This window comes from Dermacentor silvarum, chromosome 1 (assembly GCF_013339745.2).
Source record: "Dermacentor silvarum isolate Dsil-2018 chromosome 1, BIME_Dsil_1.4, whole genome shotgun sequence".
NCBI lineage: Eukaryota > Metazoa > Arthropoda > Arachnida > Ixodida > Ixodidae > Dermacentor > Dermacentor silvarum.
Genome location: NC_051154.1, coordinates 89,657,548 through 89,683,682, shown reverse-complemented (window position 1 = coordinate 89,683,682; position 26,135 = coordinate 89,657,548). Strand labels below are relative to the sequence as shown.

The 26,135-nt window shown below is 47.0% G+C and overlaps 1 protein-coding gene across 4 annotated transcripts in view; it reads right to left on the bottom strand.

The window, feature by feature from the left end:
* LOC119432060 (hepatocyte nuclear factor 4-gamma-like) overlaps nt 1-21,779 on the bottom strand; it is a 168,501-nt gene extending 146,722 nt beyond the window's left edge. For 2 of the 4 annotated variants that reach the window (XM_049670698.1, XM_037699477.2), the window contains exon 1: nt 21,542-21,674. Coding sequence is in view for 1 of the 4 variants with exons in the window: in XM_037699478.2 (XP_037555406.1) it covers nt 21,542-21,662 (121 nt within the window). In the remaining 3 variants the exon portion in view is untranslated. Of the gene's footprint in view, nt 1-21,541 lie in introns of all 4 variants that reach the window. The other 2 variants (XM_037699478.2, XM_049670703.1) reach the window with 2 other exon arrangements.
* Nucleotides 21,780-26,135: the final 4,356 nt, after the last annotated feature.

Below are 26,135 nucleotides of genomic sequence, written 5' to 3'. Positions count from 1 at the left end.
GATGCAAGGAAAACAACAAGGACAACACAAATGCTGTGTTACCTACTCGTTCTTCTATTTTGTTCTTGACGTTCTTCTTGCCTAACTTTCCATACCACGAATCCCTTACCGACTTGCTCCGCTTTCTGTTCCGAAATTCTTCAGCTTAGCTCGCAGACCAGCATTATGAAACATGGTTTTACGGCGCAATTTTGCACGGGACACAGCGAGATACTCAGGGCAAACGTCGAGAGATCAGCGCATTTTTCTCAATGTCTTAGAATAACCGTCTTTCAAACATACACAAACGCATTAAAGCGCAGTCGAGGACGTCAGAAAACTAGGTGGAGTGATGAAGTAAGAAAATTCGCAGGCGCAAGTTGGAATCAGCTAGCGCAACACAGGGGTAATTGGAGATCGCAAGGAGAGGCCTTCGTCCTGCAGTGGACATAAATATAGGCTGGTGATGATATAGTATTAACCCTACAGTTCAAACTCAAAACACGAACACATTCTTGAAAACTTTCGAACGCACTTATATACATCTTCAGCATTCGGCACCGCACCATCGGCTATCACCATTATATCTCGTTGACATCGCAGCCTGAATAAAGCGGATGTTCCAGATAATAGCATGCCGACGCGTCGTCAATCTTTCGTTACCAGCGAAGCAACCGAGCGGAAAGACGGAAATTTAGACTTAGGAATAAAATTTTATACAGAGGATCTGTACATATAGCAGTAAATGGCATGACTGAAAGTAGACCACAGTAGCCTTAAATACTTTTAGATGTCCCTTATTCACCCTTTATTTTTTTCCATTGACATGAATAAATAAGGAGGTGTTGGCACCAACAAATGGTGCCGGCTACTCCATTTCACATCGGCGTCATAAAAATGTGCCACACAATATCACAAAGGTAAGAAAATCATTACAATACAACACATTATAAAATTGCACACATCATACAAGTGTCACAAACACTAGGGATGTAGTATATATACAGAAAATGTGATAAGAGAGAAAAGTGCATGATAACATTACACAACACACATAAACGCCTCAGTCACTACACGCGCAATGCCGATACACAAAGTGTCCACATGAGAGAAAAGTGCATACAGTGCATCCATATATACACTGCACAATGCTCGCGATTTCGTCCCGGTGCTCTCGTCCTCCCTTCTCGTCCTTCGATGCAGCAGAAGCCGCACGGGTGGTAATTTGCGACATCCCTGATCACCCCGGTCATATACCTATAAGCACATAATAGAGCAGATCCAGTCGATCCTGGAGTCCTTCAACAAAGGGTTAATTGACGTCGGTTCGGTTACCTTGCACCGCTTCTCGTAGGCTAAATGCCGATGTCATGGCGCAGCTTCGGTTCCGGAACGAATACGGGGAAGCGCTCATATCTCCCGATAACGCGGTTGAGTATCAACGGAGATGGAAGTGCAGCGGCACGTGCCAGCATCTCTCAAGAATTTTCTCGACATTTTGCCTCCGAACTTCGCGCAATGACACTTGGGAAATTGCAGCACACCTCCAGCACTATACTCATCACACCTTGTCACATAAACATAAATTGAAAAAAAAAAATGCGGATTGGGGGCCAAGTCGCGAGTGCAGTCCCGAGTGCAAAGCGAAGGTTGTTACTCGACCATTGCCGACGGTGCCTCCCGGAACTGATTGTCGTAGGTCAGTTGTCGCAGGTTATCAATGAATAGGTGAGGACGGCTGCCGCCGCGACCCAGGCGATAGAATACACGCACAGGCGATCACTTCTCCAACCTACTGCGAGTGCTGAGTCTAGACTGTCCACTCAAACGATACGGAGATATCCGGCTGCTACCTTTATATATTACTGCGCATACGCATGACCCAGTGCACGCTGACGCAATAGGCTTCATCAATGAATACTACTGCCGAAAGGTGCGGTACCAAAAGGTGCAGCAGGCTGGAAAAGCTGCTGCATCTACGCAGATAAGTAGAAGAGTTTTCATAGAAACCTGCGAATCAGGAATGTTAAAGAAATTTTTAAAAAAAATGACGTATCGTTCAGTGAAGGGAGAATTTGATTATTTCTTTTGTGCACTCCAGTCTAGAATTAATCCAATTAACAATCCAACTTTGCAATCAATTCGATACTAAGAAGCTTGCAGTATACAAAATCTAATCACAAGAAAGCAGCCGTGCTACGAAGACAGAGAAAATAAACATATCCTTCATAATGGTCTCAATTGTGAAAGGTGGACACACTAAATATTGCTGTGATGAACTTTAACTACGGAGATAAGAAGCTGCAAAGTTAACCTAAATACGACGTTGAAAGCTCCTTACGAAATCGTTCGCCGAAATACAAGCAAGCATCTTCTATGCGCGCACACGCGAGAGAGGGAAGCAAGGGGCGCTACAAAACACCTACCGCCCTGCCGAACGCGTTTTTTTTTTTCCTTTTTTTTTTGTCTTATATAGTTTCGAAATGTATACAGTGCGGCAGGTCGTCGACCGCGTCTCGCGGCGCTGTGGGAACCATTCCTGGAGAACTGACCTCACGCGAACAGAGAGTGCGCTCGCGTTCGTCGAGCCCGCGCACGGCCTGAGCCTAAATGCGTCGCCCGTGCTCACGTTCTGCTGCACCTGCAGACGTGAAATTTGATAGCAGGGAAGGCAGACATGCATCGTAGCAGCCGCGCTGCGCAGACACTAAGCGTTTGAACCACGCGCTCTCGGTGTGAGACTATACACTGGCTCTCAAAGTAGAAGCGTGAGCAGGCGCAACGAAGGAGGTTGGAGCGGAGAACGAGGCATTTCCCGGATCACATGACAGGGGCGATCGCGCGCTGCAGTAACGTCGCAAGGGCCGAACACGTTCGTCGCAAACTCTTGACAACGGTGGGTTTTGTGGATCTGTGTTCCTTAAGCAAGAACGTATTGCACACAGAGAGCACGTTATCGAAGTATGGCTGACTACTACTCCTGCGATTTTCGACAATCCATTGAAACTGGTAGTTTGAAAAGTCTGCAGCAGGCACTGATCGAAGCTGCGAGAGGAAAACAGCCAGTTTTCGCGGCACGAGTTCTCCAGTTAGTGTGGCCGTTAAGACCTTGACAGAAAATGAGAGTATGTCACTACTTTCTTATACATATATCTGCTTTTTGTGTCAACAGCCAATGTTTTGCCGATCATGTGTCACATGTGTTCCTTTTATCGTTGTATTTGTGCCCCCCCCCCCCTCTATGTAATACCCTCGGTTGCGAGGGCCTTTAGGGGTATTTTGCATAAATAAATAAATAAATAAATGTAGCAGAGTGGCGTTGAAGTAAACAGAGCACCGTGAGGTGCTAAAAATATTAACAAGACGTATCGGCATGATGTTTTTAACCACCCTGATGCTTGTACGTTATTTCAGTGGCTGATAAATACTATCTTGAAAAATGAACAGCGAAATGTCGTGCGCCGAATAGCGAGTGAAAGCGCATGAGTCATGCCACTGCCACTGAAGCTCAGTGGGCCGAGCGAGAAGCACAGCGACAACGGAATAGTTGACACCACGATGCATATGCTCAGCGTCGCAGCAAGCTGGGCGTCCAAACGCAGAAAAGACAGACAAACGCTTCTTCCTTTCCGCATGTCCTTTGCGCGCGTGCCTATGTTTCACGGCCGATCCGCGACGGCACGAAAGCATCAACTCGCCCAACAAGTTGTGAGGGTGCACAACAGCGTCAAGATGAGATCCTATATACGAAGGTCAGAAAATACGGAGCGTAATCGAACGCAGCCGCTGTCACTGCGTAAATGAAATCAGCCAGCGGAAACAATTTTAACGAGTATTTCGTGTCACTGGGGGAACCCTGCCGGAAAGGCACACAAGCTCGGCACGAACACGCGGCCTTGAGATGGCACGCCACTCAGCCATTCTCAACGGCTAGCAATATGAGATTTTCTGGCGTGACCCCTGCAGTGTCAAATGGGGCAAAGGGCTTCTATGTGAACGTTGTTTTCTGTTTTATTAATGCGTCAACATTATAACGCTCATGCGAACGAAAATCCGGCGGCGTCCATCGTTTACTTCGTGGCGTGGGAGATGAGGAAAAAGTGGAGAGCAAGAGGGAAGTGTGGCACGTCACAAGTGTAGAGGAGGAACAAAGGATGAAGAGGAGTTGAGAGGGTGTGTGAGAGAGGGAGGGTGGTGTGACATCACACCTTAGAAGCCAATGGGAAACAGGTGGCACGCGACGTCGTGCTTCGCCGCTCACAGCTGGCAGGCCACCAGGATAGAGGAAGGAATCGCGCTATGGCGCGCTGTGGCAGGCTGCGGCAGACTTGGCGGATCGGCAGACTTGGCGGATTGGTGTTTGACAGGCTCAGACATGTCTTTGGAAGGCGGACTGTCAGTAGTGATGATAATGATGATTTATTGGCATCCCCTTTTAAACGGGGGGGGGGGGGGGGGGGGGTTACAAATAGTCACCTAGCCTGCTTGATTTAATCAGGTATGCTATACATGTATTGCGACTCGGGGTCAGGGACGAGAGACGGAGTCTTGAAGCAGGCGAAGATGAGACGAAAGCTTTATACAATATGTAGAAATATGTACAGATATAGCAGGAATAGCTGGTAATAGCTGCCATTAGCTGGTGATAGCTGGTAAAAGCAGTAAGAGCGCACCAGACCGACGGGGCGGCCGGTGGCGACTCTCTGGCTTAACAATGGGCCGTTTCTTCCTTAAATCCCCTTAGCGGCAGCTCCTCGTCGACAGGAGGAAGACGGGACGGTTGCTGACGTCGCCCGCGCCGTATTGTGTCGTCGCGTCCCCTTGGCGACTCGTCGGGAGGGCCCAGGCGGGGCGGCTGCTGACGCACCCCTGTCGTATTGTGTCGTCGCGTCCCCTTGGCGACTCGTCGACAGGACCCAGAGGGACGGGAGGCGATGATGGCAGGTGCTATGGCACAACAACATGGTATGGTATGGTAAAACTTTATTATTGTCCGTCGGAACGCGCGTCAGCACGTAGCGGGCCGCTCCCACGTCGGCACAGAAAGGCCGAGCCTCTCTGCTGCGTCGCGGGCCCGATGGACAGCCCATAGCTGTGCTTCAAGATCGCGGCTGCTTAGGACAGCCTCCCATTTGGTCGACGTGACATCGTCGCCGTCGTGTAACGCGGGGCACCGCCAGAGCACAACAACATGTTTAGTTTAAATACGTAGATGTATGTAGTTGCGAATGTACAGCCGTCAACCGGTGGATTGCTTCATGGATGATCTCAAGCTATCCGTCATTTGTCATACGAAGCTTGCGAAGGGTTAATACTATAACGCATTTCTGTTGGATCAACCAACTGATCGATCATTAAGTTTTTTTTTCGTTAATGGTACAGTGCTCGCAGGGTGCGTATTGATTGTCACATATCGTTTAAGCATCTGACTGCATCTGTCATGCTCCGAATATGCGTATTTTTCGACGCACAAGATTGATGGAATATTAAACATTGGCACGACTTGGTTCCGCAGTGAGCGCATTGTCCGAGGACCAGGAGGAAAAATCCAAATACACGTTCTTCTCCACCTTCTTTCTCTGCAGCTTCATTTTATTCGACCAGGCGCAGGGACTGCTACGGCAAGATACCTTCGTATTGCCCCGCGAGCGAAGGAATGAAAACCACTGAAGACTACATACAAGATTATACAATGCTTATTTACGGGCTGTTATCGGAGCGAAGGCTTCGTTGCGATTGCCACAGCATAATTGCGGGATAAGAAAGCACATTGTATTAGCTAGGACAGACAAACCCACATCCCGGAAAGCTACGCAATAATTCTAAAATAAAAATAACAAGAAGAACAGCGATGAACGATTTGGCCTCCTTGGCACGTGTCAATCTCCCAAGAGCTGCCATTCGTCGCAAAATTGCTAGCGCACTTGCATCACTGCGCGCGCAGTGTCTTGATAAGGCTGAGGTGTGCCAGCGTCTCGCCTTTCAACAGGTAGCATATATACTTGCACAAGCGCAACGTAGTATGCTGCACTTGCGTAAGTATAGGCTACCTTCAAGGCGAGACATATAGGCACACTTCTCAGAACGATGAGAAATGTATCTGCCTATCTTTCAGCGTCAGCTACTCCGTGCGTATAATCGTTCTTTTAAGTTCATCTCGACTTCTCAGTTTCATGCAAACGGGTGAAGTATATGGATGATTTTCTACGACACTCATCCCTGCATTCGCAGAAAGGCCTCGACATTGACGTTCTTCCTCGACACTCCCGAGTGGAAGATGAGAGCTGCGGCCCTCTACTGAAGAATACTTTGCGGGCCAACAACACTCTTCGGTCATCCAAACGACGAGGAGTTGGAGAAACATGCCTTAACCCGCATGCACACGTGTAGGCGCTAATAGCGCATAGTTACAAAATTGGCGCTCAAAAAGCGCCATGATGTGCCGCTACCGCTTCAGTAGAGGCGAAGGCGGGACTACGCACTTTCTTGAGTTGGATTGTCCATTACAGGAACGTTTTAGAATGCGGAGGTCAGTCCGGGAGAATACGCGCAGGTGGAAATGGATAAAGTTTGTACATGCAAGGGCATAAGTTCCCGCGCCGAGACAAATTGTCGACACGTTTCCTAATTATTACAAGATAAACTAGAAAGAAGTTTTGAGAACTACTGCTGCGCATTGCGGAATCGGTTCGCTCGCGTACTTCACCCTCGTAGGCACAATATATACTCAGCACAACGCTCGTGTATTTAGCGATAGAGGCGTCGAGTCTTGAAAAGCAAACTTGTTCATCGACACATGGATAGATAGATACCTGTCTCACAACGCCAGTGCTTTAAACTTAATAAACACATCAGAGATCACGGGAAATGGGTACAACAAAAGCGGACACGCGCATGCACGTACACGCACACTGATTTCTCGCCACTTTAATTGCAAGCAGTTATATGGTTCAGGCTTTGAATAAAGGAACTTAAAGCTACGGTATTCGTCCTGCTCTCAACACGAAATTATGGAAATGAAATATCTTTAATCAAGGTTTATTTATTATTAAAGCACACTCAATTTTACTAATGATTCGGATTTCAAACTCCCGCGCTGGCCGGTGCTCAGTTGTGTAACCGATCATTTCGCATTGCTGAATACGATCAACAAAAGTTTTAATGGATATCGCGGTAGGTTTATTTCTTTAAGATGCCCTCTAGCCACAATACGTTCGTTTGTTTAGACACACAAGGACCAACATCCGCGCTTATACTGAAAAGCCTATTTAAAGCTAACTGTGACTGTAACTTACTACTAAGAGAGTCATGGGCCCAAACCCCGATACAAGTGCCAGGAAGTCGTAAAAATTAATTAATAAAAGACGAACCGCATGATTAGCATATTGCGGAAAGGAGTCGATAATGTGACACTGGCGTGCAGTGATTTAAATGTTGCAGAATATTTGCTGGCATTGTAACACAGCTATGACAAGCGATGCTGAAACGTCTCTAATTCACAATCAAGGAGGCGGCCGAAGAAGAAAGGACCCTATTTTCGTGATCAACTTCTACTGTATACACACGAGATAATAAATTACCTAGAGTTATCGTCGAATAAAACTAATATTGTAACCAGCTTCTTGCCACCCTAGCACCGTGATGCCTTGGTGACAATATGACATTTTCGCCAGATTTCGAAATATTTTTTTATTTATTTACGATGCAATCTAGGTCAAATAGATTTCAGCCAGGTTGAACACAAAATATAAAATTGCACATTGGGAAAGGTACAGCCTAAAAATATAAAAACGTGCAAACGTCTCCGGGCATTGACGTATTCAAATAAGTAAATAAATTCAGATGAAACCAAGCATCCGCTAATACAAAGAAGAAAACTACCAATAAAACAAAATGTTTCCTTAGAACTAAATGTTTTACGGTTTAAAATAACGTGATTATTTACGTACTTAAAAGCAATACAAATGTTTTCAGCGAAATCTTTAAATTATCTTATAAACTATTTTTTGTAGACAAAAAAAACTCATAGGTATCCATGCTTCACTAGAGGGAATGTAATGCGATAGATTATTAGATCCTGCCATTCTATAATTATCCATCGACATCCGCATAGTGGTGGTGGGTTGTAGCAACAGGCAGGTTTAGCCTGGCGATCGAGGCCGACAATTGCTTCGTCCGAAACTCTCTTACAATATTACTGCTGTGTTTCACCACATGTACATCAAGCCAGTTTCTCTTAAGGATGCAATAAGAAGACGTGAAGCTTCTTTGCGGACTATAACTGATCCTTCTGGGAACACAAGCTGTTGCAGGCAGGCATGTTCCTATAAACTATGAACATTGTCTGGACGTCCATTAATTAGATGTTTCAGTTAGACATTCAATACCTCCTATAGAGGTTAAGATTGCTCTAGTTTACGTGAAATTAACATTCAGTGTACGGTCAAAATTCCCCTTTCGGTATGTTGAAAAGACGTTACGTAGATGTCTCTGCTGGATATTTGCTACATTGTTTGACTATTAGTATAGGGCGTGTATTTTTTATTGGCAGAACATGCACTGAACACAAACTTTCAATAAACTTGCTGAGAAAAATGAAGACTCGCGTGACTGCCCGGCATATCAGGGCTTTTTGCTGATTGTTTACTGCCTGGTACAGATTGTTTGCTACGTCCGCAGTAGGCGCCGTATCACAGGTGCAACGGACAAAACGCCAAACAACAAGATCAGAAACATCGCGAGCACACGTATGTGCGCACGCACGCCCGCGACGAGGACGTGCAGAGTGCTCATTATTCTGGACCTTCTACACGGCCCAAGTAGCCTATTAAATCAGCGAACTTTTTAAAGATAAAGTGAATGTGAAACTAAAAATATGAACTGAAAATATAAATTGAAAGGATGTATACACATTTGAGATGCATATACGATAGTTTCGAGCTATAATTTGAATCAGTGAGAAACCATAATTCTGTAATAAGGAAAGTGAAAAAAAAAAAGGCCACTGGGAGGACAACGTTTCCTGTGTAGTCCGAAAAAGGTATATTTGTCATGTTCTTATATATATATATATATATATATATATATATATATATATATATAGACGCCTAAAATTTAGGTGATATTGTTCAAGTGCCATACACGAATAAAATATACATCCATAATACGCTATCTGGTATGAAACAATCATGTAGATAGTACGTCCTATAAACAGTCACGCTTTTATAAAAATGGCACGTACGCGAGACGTAAAATGTACGTGACCTAAAGACGTAGACGTTTAGACCAATTATAGACGCTCGTGGCTTACATAGAGGCGGAAGGATCGTCTTTTGCAGGTTCTCCACAAGAGCATCTATTTCTTCTCGGTATTTTGGGCAAGACCACAAAAAGTGTCCACTGTCTCCTGTTTCGTCGCATGCAGTACAGTTCAGAGAACTGATACGTCCCGACTTATATAACCATGCTGTTGTACGAGCATATCCTGTCCTTATTCGATACACAAGTGATGCTTCCTCTCGACAAAATCGCTCGTTGACGCGGGGCATATGTGGTGGAAACCAAAGCGACCCAAGGTCACTACGGACGCCAGATTTTAAAAATTTTATTACTCTCTGAGGCCTTGACTTTAGGAGGATGAAAGAGCGCTGCGTATGCAAGAGCGTCAGCTTTTTCATTGCCAGCGATACCAATGTGGGAGGGAATCCACTGAAACTTCACCGTGAAGCCTTTGTTGCCGAGTTCTTTCACGAGGGCTAGTGATTTGCGCAGGATCCTGGTGGATGGTAGACCACGACAGATTTGTTGTAACACAGGCTTTGAGTGTGTAAGAAGTACCACATTCTGTACAGGGGCGGTATTCTGTGAGAGTCTACCTAGTGGACTGTCCATTTCGGCTGTCGCTGATTTGCTGCTGCTTGACGTGCAGGAAGGAGACTGGCTGGCACCTTCCTGCACGTCAAGCAGCAGCCAATCATCGACAGCCGAAATGGATAGTCCACTAGGTGGACTCTTACAGAATACGGCCCCAGGATAGGTCTTTATTTTACGTAGAGCAGTAGCTATTGCCACGCCTTCCACAAATGTCGACGGGGCTATACAATTACAGTCCGGACGGCCAGACCACACAAATCTCAGAGAAGGAATACAGAACGCACGTGCGCAGCGGTCTTCGTCTACTTTGACAGACCCATCTGTGCATACTTGTTGGTGATTCAGGTAAGTCATGGTCAACTGCTCCAAAACTAGTGACTTGGCTTCTGCAGATGGAATGCAGCTCTTTGACTGCAATTGCGATGCCCTAAAGTTGCATGCAACATCTTCGAATGTCCACAGCGGACCTGCCTTTTCCCTTTGTCTCAAGCGCCGCAATCTTTAAGACTCGAAGCGTGTTAAGTGCTGCATAAAAATGTGAGCGCGGCCTGTTACCTATACGTCTTAGAAGGGCATTGCCGGGCGAAGACCCGCTTAAAGGGCCCGTCACCAGGCCACATAGCAAACTTTGGTTGTATACGCTAGAAGTTATTGTGCGCCCCCTAAGGAGTGCTCTACCGCAAGAATTTTTTCAAATTAGTTTATTAATAGCAGAGATAGAAATATTTGAAGTGCCACGAACCCACGATTTCAGGAGGTGAGCGTCGCCGCAAACTTAGAGACTCTCTCCACTTGCCTCGTCTAGGTCCCGCAAGAGATATTCCTTCCCTGCGTTCTCCCATACCGGAGCCGGAGGATCGCGTGGCGAATACGTCAAGGGCCCCGCTGTCTTTTATCTCTCTCTCTCTCTCTCTCTCTCTCTCTTTCTCTCTCTCGTTTTTGCTGAGTGGCGCACTTCTTGTGACCGTCTCGCGCGGGAGTTGTTATGGCGGCAGATGTTCCCTTCCGCCCGCTCGGCTCCATCGCCCCGGGGCGCGCATGTTGCGTTTGTCTCGTTTCGCGCAGGGGACGATTTTGCGCGCTATGCAGTATGCACGAGAACAACTGATTAATGGTGTAAGTCAGTGCCACAATCACGATCACTGAGGCATACGCGAGGGCGTGAAAGAGCATGATTGCGGTGCTGGAACACGACAGAAAATGACATAGTTTTGTTCTCTGCGCTCGCTACTGCACGACATCAGAACAAGCCGACGAAACGGAAGCACACCTCTCTTGCTACGATATGAAGTAAAACAAAAACACGCAGACATTCGGTTTGTATGTTTTACTGTTTCTCTAAACTTTAATTCGTCTATTCAAGCAACAGGTTAAACAAATAGCTGATGTTGCCTTGAATAATTCTCGAAGCCATGTTTCACAATGAGCGACGTGCACAGCACTGCCACGTACGTAGCCGCACTCGCGCTTTAGACGTCGACTCTCCGGCTGGGAGCGCGGCGCCCGCGAGGAGAACGCAAGCGCTGGAGGTGCTGCCGTAACTTAATAATATGTGTAACTTAACAGCACAATGGAAACCATCATGAGCAGATCGGGCGGCCTCATCTACACGGTTGTTTCCGTAGATACCGCAATGACCCCTATCCAAAACAGAGGCAGCCACAGGACTTCGTTCGCTCGCACGTGAACTTACACTTGCAGAGTGGAACTCGACGGAATTTACCAACACTCGTCTCCACAACTTGGAACCGAATCTACAGCTCCGTCTTCCGTCAGGAATATCTAGAGCTGAGGAGACGCTTCTGTGCCGCTTGTGGCTTGGCGTGGCCTTCACAAATGTTTGCTCATTTCAGATCGGAATGGCCAACAGCCCTAAATGCGATAGCTGTAGTTGCGAGGAAACAATCGCCCACCTTCTCTGTGAGTGTCCCCGCTTCAGTGCGCCCAGGAAAGAACTTTCAAGAGTGTTAGATTGACTTGATAAACTCCCTTCGTAAGAGGAAAGGGTCCTGGGACACTGGCCGAGACCGTCCTCAGCACAGAAGGCTTTGAAAGCGTTGTTGTGCTTCTTGCGGAGAACTGGTCTCAGAGACAGACTTTAAGCAGTGCCGTATTCTCCATTTCTTGTGCTCTTTAATTTTTTTACATCTCTTTTCTATTATCTTTTATTCCCCTTGCTCCCTTTCCCAAGCACGTGGTAGCCAGCCGGTCTGAGAACTGGCTAACCTCCCTGTCTTTCCGCCTATTTCTCCTTCTTCCTCCTTCTTCCTCCTATGTAACTTAACGCCTTATAACTCATATGTGTTCGTCGTTTTGTTTGCGAAACTCTTCCTAACATAGTCATATACACCTCTTTCGAGTTTTGGAATAATGCTTTTTTTAACAGCGAAGCTGTTTGAGCTATCCGTAAATATACGTTAGTCGTCGGCGAAAAACTGCGCCGATCTATGACGTCACCTCACGTTGCCTAGTAACTGCCGGCGCACGTGCGCACTCGCTTCGCCCGACACAGACACGGCTCCGCCAAGCTCCAGCCAGCTTCGCGCTACTGCGCATGCGCCGTGATGTCATCCCGGCGCATCTGCGCTCGCCGCCCGTACACTGTGCATACCTTTCGCCCCACTTCCCCTACGACTTCGCCACCAGCTGCGCACTACTGCGCATGCGCCGCGAGTCAGACGTGACGTTACGGCCAACTATGCATGCGCTCCTTCGTACCGTATGAAAGCCGGTGCGCGGCGGCGGCGCGCCAGACGTAGACATGGGGAGGCCAAGGAAGGTTCGCACTGCCGAGGAAGAAGCCGCTTACCAAGAATCTTGGCGCGCTGCTAAGCGAGACTTCCAGCGTCGACGCCAATTGGACCCAGCGCGGTTAGCCGAAGAAGCCGCTGCAAAACGACGACGGCGAGCCGGAGACCCCGAGTACGTCCAGCGAGAGAATGCTAGGGAACGGGAGAGAAAGCGTCGGCTCCGAGAAGATCCCGACGTGAGAGAAGCCGAGAACGAACGATACCGATTAGCTCCGCTGTGTCTTTAGCCTTGCGCCACTAGTGCAAGCTACCCCGAATGTTTTTATATTTGAAGCACTCAATGTTTTTAAAGTTGTAAGTGAACTTGTAGCATATTTTGTAATGGTTTAAATTTGGAAACATGGCTCAAATATAAAAGTTTATTTTCATCTTCTTCCATGCTTGTAAATGAAAGAAAACGTGGAATTCCGTGTAATTTTGACAGCACCATATTGCAGCAACTGCATGCCTGCGTCTGGCCAAGCCCAGTGTCCGGCGTCCAGCTAAACGCTCCTGTCAGAAAATCGCTTCAATTTAGCTATACGTTTTACTTACTGAAAAAAATTTAACAGCAAAGAAACAGCAAAGACCAACCACTTCGATCCGTATTCGCGCTTGCTGCTTGCTCTCCATCGTGAAAACAAGAAATAAATAGCAAAATAAGCCGTCGCTTAGCATCATCTCACGCCAGTGACATGTGAGCTTTCTGACATTTCGGGTTTTACGTAGCAGGCGGACTCAGGCGGACTCATCCGCCTGCTACGTAGAACACATCGGTATTCTGTCCGGGTGTGCCCAAAGGCGACGACAAAAACATGTGTCTCTGGCGACGGCATTCTGCCTTTATCTACTGTTGCTCAGTGTACCTCGTGAAAGCCAGTATTCAGATCCACAGTAATTCAGCAGTTGAAAATCGCACATTTGGTTACAGGGAGTTCTCAGCGGTTTGGTCTGCCTACAGGCGTTCTGTGGTCTCATGTGATCAGCTGCTTTGACGCTACACGAAAGGCCTAAAATTCGTTTGTTGTCATTCCACAAATTGCGCTCATGTTATCGTATACGGACGAACTTCGAATCTCTTGAACGAGAAATATAGAAAACGCAGTTTCACAATAATATTTGTCGATTGAAAAACACCCATCAGTTTGATAACCTAAATAATAATTTTTAATGTCAACTAGCCGGCATGCAATTTTATGAATAATAATGATAATAATAAAGATTATTGTTATTATTATTATTATTATTATTATTATTATTATTGTTGTTGTTGTTGTTGTTGTTGTTGTTGTTGTTGTTGTTGTTGTTGTTGTTGTTGTTGTTGTTGTTGTTGTTGTTGTTGTTATCATCATCATCATCATCCAAGATAACGTATGCTGCGATTGTCAGGACTGCTTCACCGAGGGCTGCCGCCGAAGACCAGCTCTCCAAGGCAACACGGGGTGAACGTTGGTTTGCCTGTTTTGGAGCTGGGAAGATTAAGGGAATATCGGTAACTTAAAGTCCAGGCTCTCTCATGAAACCGAGATCTGACTGCGCACCTCTCAAACGTAGGAGCACCGTCCATTGCTTGCAAACGCCTCAAGACGAAGCATGACTCGTATGCCTCGTTTCACGTCTGCGCTGATGAAACCCTCGATGATGAAGCCCTTAAGCGCCTGAACGACCTGACCTGTCAATGGGGCCAATAGGATGTCTGTTCAAGCCGTTCCGTGGGGTGCTACACGACGGCATTCTTCATGCTTCTGAGATAACCCCCAAAGATCAAAGTGGTGTGTAATTTGGACATCTTTTACCATAACGCCCGCGGACTTCGCACCAAAGCACGTGAATTTTTCTCCAATATCATTTCGTCGTCTTTTCCTATTTTTGTTATTTCTGAAGCCGTTGGCTCTGCAGGAAATTTCCTGTTCACACTTTTTCCACCACACTACGTCTTCCGCAGTGAACGGGACTTCAGTGTACTTAAACAAAAAGGTGGTGGCGTACTCATTGCTGTTGACAGTTCACTGAGGTGTGTTAGTCGCAGCGACATAGAAAGTGTACAGGAGTCGATTTGGTTTGAAGTCAGCCTAGCGCGCTGTGAAAAATTGTTAATTGGAACTTTCCGTGTATCGCCAAATATTTCGCCTGTCTTATTCCGCAAAGTTAAGACGCAACCAAGGCTGGAAAAAAGCTTTAGGACAGGAAAGAGCGTCTTCCTGTCCACTCTTTTCTGTACGCTCATTCCTGTCCTAAAGTTTTTTTTTTCCGTCCTTGGTTGCGTCTTTACTTTGCGGAGTAAGATGAACCAACTAGCTCAGCAACAAGTATTGATTGCCCTGTCTTGTTTGATGAAATCACCTCTTCTATTGAAAGTGTCTTATTTGCTCATAGCAAGCACAGAGCAATCATTCTTGGTGATTTTAATACACCTGGAATTCATTGAAACACGTTAGATATTCTCATTACAATAATTACATAGAGAACAAATGCAGCCTGTTGTTGTGTAAGCACTTCAGCAGCATAACTTGATCGTCAATTCCTGCGGCAACGTCTTAGACCTTTGCCTCGCGAATACCGAAGTTATAGATGTCTCTCGTTCGGACATTTCCCTTATGTGTCCCAATAAGTTTCACCCGTCACTAAAGATAACTGCCTCTGTGTAAGCCCTGAGGCAGAGCTCCTCCAGTGGCATTAATGAATCCTCTCGTTTTGCTGCTTTCAAGCATGGTGATTATATTGGTTTATATGATTTCTTGTCCACCACCGATTGGTCACTTGTCACAGACAAAATTAATGTTGATGACCTAATAGATCTGTTTGCAAAGCTTGTTTTGAGCAGTATGTGCAAAAACATTCCCCAGTACAGTCATAAATGCTCTAAATAACCCCAATGGTTCTCATCTGAACGTATAACTGACCTTAAGTATAAAGATCTCGCGCACCATGAACCCCGATATCCTGTGCCTAATGAGTGGAGAGAAGAATGCCGCTTTTTTCGAACTCTCTGCAAACGCCTCTATAAGCGGGATCACGACTCGCATATTGCATTCTTGGAAAACAGCGCCTCCGACCGGCCGGCGGAGTTTTGGAAGTATATTCGCAAGCGCTCTAGTAAACTTGGAGAGTGTTTTCGCCTGCTCGACTCAAGAGGAGTAAGAAGTCCAAGCAGTCGAGGATTGTTTTGCTGCCCATTTCTCATCCTTATATAAAGATTCAGGTTTCAACACTGGTATCGGTCAGCAGCACACGACGGTTCCTACATCTAATGATGTGCTGTTTGATGAAAAGCTCATCAGCGAATGTCTTACGCACTTGAAGTCTTCCCTATCCTGCGGCCCTGATGCCATCCCCTCCGCAATTCCAAAAGCTTACTCAAGTAAGCTTCCCTCGCACGCGAGCTTACGTTCCCTCGCACGCGAGCTTACGCAGACTCTGTGGAACACCAGTGACTTCAGCAACGCACGCCTCCACAAATTGGATCCACGTCTGCAACTCCGTCTTCCACCGGGGTTACTACGAGCGGAAGCAACACTTCTGTGCCGCCTGTGGCTCGGCGTGGCATTCACGAACGCCTATTCCTTCCGCATTGGAATGGCCGACAGCCCTGCTTGCGACAACTGTGGCTGCGAGGAGACAATCAAGCACCTCCTCTGTGACTGTCCCCGCTACAATGTGGCAAGAAAAGTGCTCGCGACTGCGCTTGAAAAACTGGACAATCGCCCCTTCACAGAGGAAAAAGTTTTAGGACACTGGTCTAGACGGGCTTCGGCACTCAAGGCCTTAAGGGCTCTGCTGAAGTTCTTAAGGGCTTGTGAATTGTGCGACCGGCTTTGAACGTTGTAGCGCGTAGGGTCGCGTTATTGCGCGAATTTTCTTACTTCAATTTTTTTTTCTATCACCTTTTATTTCCTTTGCCCCTTTCCCCAGTACAGGGTAGCAAGCCGGTATTTACACTGGCTAACCTCCTTGTCTTTCTTTTCCTTTCTCTCTCTGTCTCTTACTCAAGTACATTTGCCCCAGTATTGATATCTATATTTAATAAATCTTTGAATACTTCCACTTTCCCTCACATGTGGAAAACTGCTCGTGTTTTTCCTGTATTTAAGTGTGGCTGTAAAGTCGAGGTCTCGAATTATCGCTCTATTTCTCTTCTTTTTGCCACGTCTTAGACTTTTGAGCTTGCTCTCCACAACATATTCTCTTTTACTGTGAAGAACTCATTGATTCCAAATAAGCATGGATTTCTTACCGGCCGCTCGATTATCACATATCTCACAAGTCTCTGGACACAGATCTACGCGCTTGTACTTCAAAGGGGGCAAGTTGACACCGTTTACTGTGACTTCAGCGAAGCTTTTGATGTAGTCAGCCACTCACTGCTTCTGATCAAGCTTACGCACTTTGATGTTGGCTCGCCAGTTGTCAATCACTTGCGCAGTTATTTTCTTGATAGATCATCTTATATTAACGTCAATGGCCTAACATCTTTTTGCATGGCAACTAGCGGCGTCGCTCAAGGATCAGTGGTAGGACCACTCCTTTTTAAAATCTTTATTAATGGCGTTCTTTCCACTATTCGCAATTCTTCATTCCTTCTATATGCCGATGGCATCACGATTTTTAAGGGCATTCATACTGGTGATGACTGTCGCATCGTGCAGTCTGAGCTGTTTTCTTTTTCTAAATGGTGAAAAGATTTGAATGCTGCTAAGACCAAAGTCATGACTTTGGCACGCAAAACAGCAAGCATTTCTTTTTCTTATTCCGTAGATGCTGTACCATTGTGTAAGGTCTGCGAGATCAATGATCTCGGTGAACCTTTTGATAAAACCTTACACTTTTCAGCTCACACTAAACGCGTTGTAATGCTGGGTATGCGACCTCTTAGCTCTGTTTGCAGACTATCGAATGAGTTCAGTTCTCTTACGCCGTTCCGCAAGCTGTACACAACACTATGTCTTCCTTAACTCGAATACGCGTCGGTCATCTGGAATGGCATTTCTAGGTCCAACAGTGACATTATAGAACGCGCCCAAAAAACGTTTCTAAACATATATCATCGCCGCTTTGCTAACACGGACACTGGACCTTGATCCAGACCAGCCGTGGTTGCTCAGTGGCTATGGTGTTGAGCTGCTGAGCACGAGGTCGCGGGATCGAATCCCGGCCACGGCGGCCGCATTTCGATGGGGGCGAAATGCGAAAATACCCGTGTACTTAGATTTAGGAGCACGTTAAAGAACCCCAGGTGGTCCAAATTTCCGGAGACCCCCCCCCCCCCCTACAGTGTGCCTCATAATCAGATCGTGGTTTTGGCACGTAAAACCCCATAATTTTAATATTTTTTAAACCTTGTTCCAGCACTGTTGGATTATTGTAATTGCCCTTAATTCGCTGCCAACGTAAGCGCACTGACGTTCTGTTTCTTTTCAAACTTCTTTACGGTATCCTCACCACGCTAAACTCCTGAGTTGTATCATGTTTCGTATGCCACGCAAGATCACCACACAACATAGACATTTTCATGTTCCTGCCTGTCCTCACAAACACTCAGCGGTTCACAGAATACAGAGTCTTTATAACGCTTATTTTCATGATCATGATATTTTTCATAACTCGCTGTTATTGTTCTTATTCAAGCTTTGCGTTTTTGTGTAATAGTTCCACTTATTGTTCAACACCCCTTCTCCTCCTTTTCCTTTTGGATTCACCCAGCGCTTTTTATGTACACTCTTCTATTCAAGATAGTTCTTTTTTTTATTAATTTTTGTTTTATTTCTTCTTTGTTTTATTCTTGTCTTTATTTCTTTAATTCTTTAATTTTTGCTTACTTTCCACACAGTGCTTGTGTGCTTCTCTGTCATCCCTGTTGTTTCTTGCGCTGGACAAGTCAATTCAAATATGAATATATTCCCCTGCTGTTTGTATGTATGTATGCGTTCGCCAGCACTCAGACCTCATGGTTGTTCCTGGGCACAGTAAATAAATGATTGATTGATTATTTGATTGATTGATTGATTGATTAAAAGTAGGTTTCACGTCTCTGCTCTAACCCAGAACATCTGGAGATACTCTGCGCCAACACATTTGTACACGCGTTTTCTTTTTTTTTTTTTTTTCAATTTGCGCCCATGTGGCTGCCGCGGCAGCGAATAGCACCTGCGACGATGTGCTAAGCATATCTAGCAACCGGCCGCGGCGAGCGATACATAATGCAAGATTCACGTTGCGCTGTTCGTATATCGAAGACTTTAAAAGCACTGAACTATACCAAATGCGCAGGTGCTTCGAATACAAACTTCTCGTGGAATATCAATTTCCCGTACAGACAAGTTTCTGGCATCAAAGTTACTAAATATTACTTTTACATCGCCCTTCTTAACCAGGTTAATTTTGAGCACGTAACAGATGGTTTGTTGATCTAGCAGAGCATTCCCTGTGGCTGTTACATGACCACCAGTTATATTATTCGGGTAGCTCTCAGAGAGAGCATGGTGTTTAGCCTCGTTCCCGACTGCTTCACGCCTCTAAAGACAACACCCCCCGCCCCCCACCCCACCTTCCACATTACCTTACAAAAGAAATGTCTGCCTCATAGGTCATCAAAGCGGCAAACGTTAGTCACTTGGTACTATCGTAGGCGGAACCAATGTCACTAGTTGGTTCAGCGGAACCAACTATCACTAGCGAGCAGTCAGAACCGGCCCCGTGCGTAAAGCGCTGGTGATGCGCCTGACTTCACCGGGGAGTGCCCGCACTGTGAGGGCACGTTCTCAGATGTGTTCCACGTGGTGTGGGCATGCCCCTCTAACCCGGCTTATCCCCCACCCCCATCCGCCCCTACCCGAGAGAGCTGGGAGGCTGCCCTGCTCGGCTGCTCTACATTAGAGGGCCAAAGAGTCCTCGTGGCTAGGTCCCGAACTGCTGCGGAAGCCACAGGGGTCCCGGACTAGCGACCCCTCCTACATTTTGTAAGGGACCGGCCCTTAAGGCCGACCCCACTTCTCTCTGCGTATAATAAATGTTTTCCACCTGACTGACCGGCACTTTTTCTTCGGTGTATCGCATACGCTGGAGATGCATGCGCCGGGCTAATCGGCACTTCTTCTTCGTTACACTATAACAAATCGAATGTCGTCTAAATTAGTATTCTGTATTGGTAACGTGCTTATCCTTACCACCATTTTAGCGTTTCTTGTGAAGATTGATCGCGACCTGAGCAGCGCGCTTCAAGAATGAAGAGGAACTCTATGGTGCTCTGTGTATGTTCGCCATGCTAATAGAAGAGACTTCTTAGCTCGTTTATCTGTGTGTTTCCCGCAGGAGGCATGCGTGCCTGAAATAAATTCCATGAAAGAAAAAAAAAAAAAGAAAGAAAAGCTATACCGCCGATATTTATGCCCGTAGGTTTGGCTAAGCCCATCTCGCGACAAGAATCATCCGGATATCCTTATCGTGGCGCAATCCCTCACTTCGTAACTTCTGTCTGATTTTAAGTATGTGCGTATTTACAGGAAGATAAAAGATAGTAAAAGATAGTGATGAACGTGAACCGGAACCAGAAATCACAATGAAAGCTTCTGCATTGCCCTGCATTGCCCACTAAGTGTCGTCATAGTACAGCTATATATCGTTTCATGTAACAGTCGTTTTTCCAGTATCTTAAACACGTATTAAGCAATATATCGCAATAGTCGCCTCGAGGGACATAAGCAAAAAGAAACACGGTACCAAATGACAGCCTTTCGCGTAGGCCATTTAATTTACATTGGTGGTTATCAAACAAACGCGAAAGAAGTATACGGCAGGTTCGAGCTTAAAAACAAAAATTTTTCCATATGACATCTGCGGTCAATAGTACTATGCTACGAGAGAAACATTATTATTATTATTATTATTATTATTATTATTATTATTATTATTATTATTATTATTATTATTATTACTTAATGGGGAAAATAGGTAGGTACGCTCTCTTTAGGGCCGGCTCTCCCGAAATCACAAGTACACCACTCACGACAAAAATAAGAAAAATGGTATGCCGAAAAAAATCTCAGCGCGCACTACACATATAAATACAAGTCACAAGTACACAAAAAGTGTCACTGTCAAGGAATTAGCACCGTTCTTGTTACTTATGTATCTTTAGCCTGTGTACTTCAAACCATTCCATTAAAAATGTATCAGTTACTTTGTCATTTCCTTATTCTTCGATACAAACAAATGAGCTTACGGCTTTTTATCCATATATACTTTCGTTTTAACTTAAAATACTTATTTTCTCTCTACCGCCGCGAAATATTTAAATTTTGCACGTTTCGCACATGCGCCCACACGCCAGCCGGCAAAGTTGGGTAGTGAACGTAGCACAACATGGTTCCAGCCACAGCATGCACTGAAGAATGTGACTTGCTCCAACCAGACAAAAATGAAAAAAAAAAGAGAGAGAAGAGATAAAAACGAAAACGGTTATCATAGAAATTGTTCTTCGACTTTTTGTAAGCACACATCTCGAATGTTGAACAGCAATTACGCCGAAGACGTTCCACGCCGCAGTTTTGATGTGCATTCATTCATCTCGCACCGTCGCCACACACTATACACAGGTGCGCTCCAACTTCGAGTGCTGGCGGGTCATAAGAATGCCGCGAAAACAATCGTTGAACACGGCAAAAGCAAGTGCGTCCCATAAACGTGGTCTTCCTCGGCCATCAAACACAAAACAGCATAGGGTGCGAACAGAACAGAGGGCCACAGTGCCGCGCAAGGCATTGCGGGGCGCTCTCCTCCGCTAGCACAGGCAGCGAACGCAGTCGCGCAAAGCGCCGCAGCGGCGATCGCGCAGTAGCGACTCTCGCTCGGCCATATGCTTTCGCGTGACGACGCAAACGCCGTGTAGGCCTAACGTGCCTCACCTTGCGCGGAGGCGTCGATGGCTACTGTGGACGGGCCTCCCTGGACGATGACGCTGCCCAGCGGTGCGGCCGGGGCGCAGCCCAGCAGGCCGGCCGACGCTCCACTCGGCTCCGCGTTCATAGCGGGGGCCCCTTGGCGCACTAATGGGGAGCGGAGATACTCGGGGGTCAAACTTCACATGGAGCCGCCGCTGCTGGCAGGCAACAAAGGCGATCGCCCGTCACCTTGCCGACTTCGACGCGGACACGTGACCCAGCACTGCCGTGCACGCTTATCTCGCGACCGCGGCTATCTTTTGACGCCGTTAATCTGCGCGCAGGCTGTTGTTTACACAAGATGGCGCGCTGCGACAAGCGAAGCCATAGCGAAGCGCAAGGGCGTCGTCTCCACAACGCGCTGTGTCGCCGTTTACTGGCTCTTTCGGCGAAACACACGCACGCTTCGACAACCGAGCAGGGAAAGTGCGCTTCAACCCCGACATCAAAGCGACCTTCCGTTACGTATGTCTCATACGACCGCCATTGGCAACCGTATACCTTGACGTTGTCACACTCTTTTCTCGTTCGCAACCCCTTCCGCGGCGAGCGTTTCGTCGTAAAGCGATGCAGCCGTTATACATGCAAAGCAGGCTTCGCATGGTGAGAATGCAATGAGCAGGCAAGAGAGAGACAACATAAACGTCTCAGCTCTATCTAAGCATTTCATTGGTTCCACTATGCGACGCCTTCAGCAAAAGCTCTGTGGAGGCTCAAATGGATCTTCTTCCCTCTTCTCATTACCTAGTACATTATTGTATGGTAGAAAGTGCATTTGCACCACATTATCTACACAGTTTGCTTCACTACCGTTTTCGAGAACTGGGGCGCTATAACGTAACATGATTTCAAAGTGTTTTGATTCCAAACTCCTGACGTCAAATTTACGTAACCACCGACGCAAGCATCGAGCGGTGACTCACAGCGTTGTCTGAACAACCCAATCAAACACTCTCCTATAAATATAGGAGGTCACCTTTGTTCGCTTTCAAAACCAATAACATTGTCTACACTCAGCGGTTTTTCTTATCTGATTGGCTGACATGAGGCGAGGAGCACGCTCTAGTGGAGAGGGTTTCGATGGGGACGAGCCAGCACAGTGAAAATAGATAACCACATGAAGAGGGTGGTGCAGGCTTCTCCGATTGGTGCGCTTCGCCTTGCTTAGCTTGCGGTGGCTGGTAGAAAATCGCGGCGGCGAGCAACGGAAGAAACATAATGCCGCTAAAACGGATCCTCAGCAAGGAAGAGTTGGCAGAGCAATGTCGTATGCATACCGAAAGGTCTCGATAACGTTTTACTGCCACGCAAAAAGGTTTATCATGCGCAAATAAATGCATGCTCACCGGCAGGTGCGAGTAGAGAGGGCCTGAGCGATCGGCGGGCAGCCATCTTCAATGCCTTTCGGAACGGGGCAGTCTGTGGCTATTCGGAAAATTTTTCAGTTTTGTTCGGCATATTAATGCATTTTTTTCGCGTACACGTCACTTTGACGTGGTGAGTTTTCGCGCTTTTGTGAGGTCACGTGACAGACAGGTGAAGAGGGCGTAGCCAGAAAACATCAGTTTTGTTCGGCATATTAATGCATTTTTTGCGCGTACACGTCACTTTGACGTGGTGAGTTTTCGCGGTTTTGTGAGGTCACGTGACAGACAGGTGAAGTGGACGTAGCCAGAAAACATTGGACCAATAGCAGAATGCTAATGGTGAAAAGCGTCGAATCAGGAATGATTTTTTCTTTTATGCGGTTTAATCATGCATAATCAGTGTGTACACGTTATATTAGATGGGGAGCTATCGCGGTTTTCGTGACGTCGCGTGACATACAGGCAAAGTTGGGTGTGGCCCGAAAATGTTTTGACCAATCGTGGAGGCTGATTGCAGAACTTGGAATCAAAACAGTTTGGAATCATTTTACGTTATAGCGCCCCTGCTCAATAAAACCCCCTTCAGACTCAGTAAATGACTGAATGCGCCTTCGAAGATGAAGGCATGGTCCGATCAGGTGAAGCCTGTTATTCTGACTATTATTTGAGCATTTCAGCTAAAGCAGCCTTAACTCAGCTTTTCGTATTGCGTCTGCTATATATATATACATTATACATTATGCATTATATATACATTATATATATATATATATATATATATATATATATACACTATGCCATAAGAAGCCAACAGACATAGACACCAAGGACAGCACAGGGGGAATTACATGTACTTAATAATTGAAATAAATAAATGATAGATTAGTGATAATGAAAGTAGATAAAAATATATATATATATATATATATATATATATATATATATATATATATATATATATATATATTGTACTGAAGGCGATTGACCGCGCTTCGATGTCTGGGAAAAGAAGACGACGATGAGTGTGGTTGTTTTTGACGCTCTAGCTCGCGCTCGCCGGTAACCAGACCTGCCTTTCGGATAGCCTTCTGTAACGCCACATCGAGGCCTGCTTGAAGACCAACACCCCCATTTTAAGTGGTGGAGGTGCGGGGTACTGTTCATCCTGGAACTCCGCAGCCGTACGCTACCATCAGCTTTCACCATGACTGATCCTGGCCCATCGCAAGCTGCTCCCGTGCCAACGACAATCCACTGTGCTGGCGTGCCCCGACAACGCGACCCACCTGTATTTAGCGGCACCGACGACCAGGACGTCGAGGATTGGATCGCCGAGTACGAACGAGTGAGCTCTAGTAACAAATGGGATGACCGCGCCAAGCTCACGAACGTTCACTTTTACATCACTAATGTAGCCGGCCTCTGGTTCAAAAACCATGAAACCGAAATCACGAACTGGTCAACCTTCACGGCAGCCGTCGCGGAGGTCTTCGGTCGTCCCGCCGTGCGCCGGCTTCGCGCGGAACAGCGCTTGCGCAGTCGAGTCCAACGCAGGGAGGAGACGTTTACAAGCTACATCGAAGATGTTCTCTCCCTGTGCAAGCGCGTCGACCCATCTCTCACTGAAGGAGAAAAAATAAAGCAAATCATGAAAGGAGTCGACGACGACGCATTTCAGATGCTTGTCGCTAGGAACCCCCAGACGGTAGCCGACGTGATACAACTCTGCCAGACTTACGACGAGCTGCGAAAGCAGCGTGCGTCGACGCGTCGTGCTGCTCAAGATACAGCAGACATTTCCACCCTTGCCAGCGACGCCACTGCCGATCACACCGTTTTGCTGCCACACATAAAGCAGTTCATCCGCGAGGAAGTTGCACGTCAACTTTCCCTTGTCGCCCACACACCTGAGCCAGTGCCGTCATCTTTAGACCCACCTCTTCGTCATTTCATTGAGACGCAAGTCGCCCAGGCACTACCAACTGCCCCTCCGGCGTTGCCTGTCCCTACGCCATTAACTTACACTGCCGCTCTTGCCAGACCACAGGCGCCATCTCTTTCTGGCGCCTACCGTGCCACCGGGTCCTTCTACACGTCGCCGCCACCCTCACGCCCGGTGCCCCATCCTTCTGCGCCCACCGGACCATCTGTTGTGAATCCGTGGCGTACCATTGATAACCGGTCCATATGCTTCGCATGTGGTCTTGCGGACCATATAGCCCGCCACTGTCACCGTCGCAGCTTCCGCTCTCAACATGGTGTGGCTTCGCCAACCTATCAAGGTGCTCAGCACTCACCACGAGTTCCTTCTCCTGTCGCCGACCCGTTTTCTACACGCCGCCCGTATGACTCACGCCGGTCATCTTCTCCCCGTCGCCGATCCATCTCCCCGATGCTTCGCCGACCTAGCCCCGCACGAGAGGAAAACTAACAGCCGCAGTTCCCGAGGCAAGAACTGCGCCGTCATCGAACTCTCCAAGACCTCATTTTACCCGCCTAACGAAATTGATTTATTGGTAGAAGGTATCGCCGTACGTGCACTTGTCGACACAGGAGCTGTTGTTTCTGTAATTAGCGAAAAATTGTGCCGCGATCTGAGAAAAGTGACCACCCCGCTTGCTGATGTTTCCCTGCGTACGGCGACCTCGCATCACGTCAAGCCTACCGCTCAGTGCACAGCCCGTGTAATTATTCAAAATGTTATGTATGCCGTTAAGTTTGTCGTCCTGCCCCGATCATCCTACGACGTAATCCTAGGATGGGATTTTCTGTCTACTCATCAAGCCCTCGTGGACTGCGCGCGTGCCGAACTCACATTGTCGACGCCGTGCGCTGACCTCGATGACCACGCTCCCCCTAAAGTGTTTGCCGCGGCTGACGTCCACATCGCCCCTTTGTCCGTCGTTCTGGTACCGGTGTTTTCGCCTGCCGCCGCCAACTCACCTGTTTTGTTTTCGCCATCTGCAGCTCCTGCTCGGCGCCGAAACTTCCTCCTCCCGTGGGCTGTCATCAACTTCTGCAATGGTTCTGCGGCTATCTACGTGTGCAATGTATCTGAATGTCCGTCACTTCTACTACGCGGCGAGTGTCTGGGAAGCTTCGAGACCTTTGACTGCCTTTTCGAGGATGCAATGCTTGGCGATAAGGCATCACTACCGATTTGTGCCATCGCTCCTGCCGCTGACACCGAC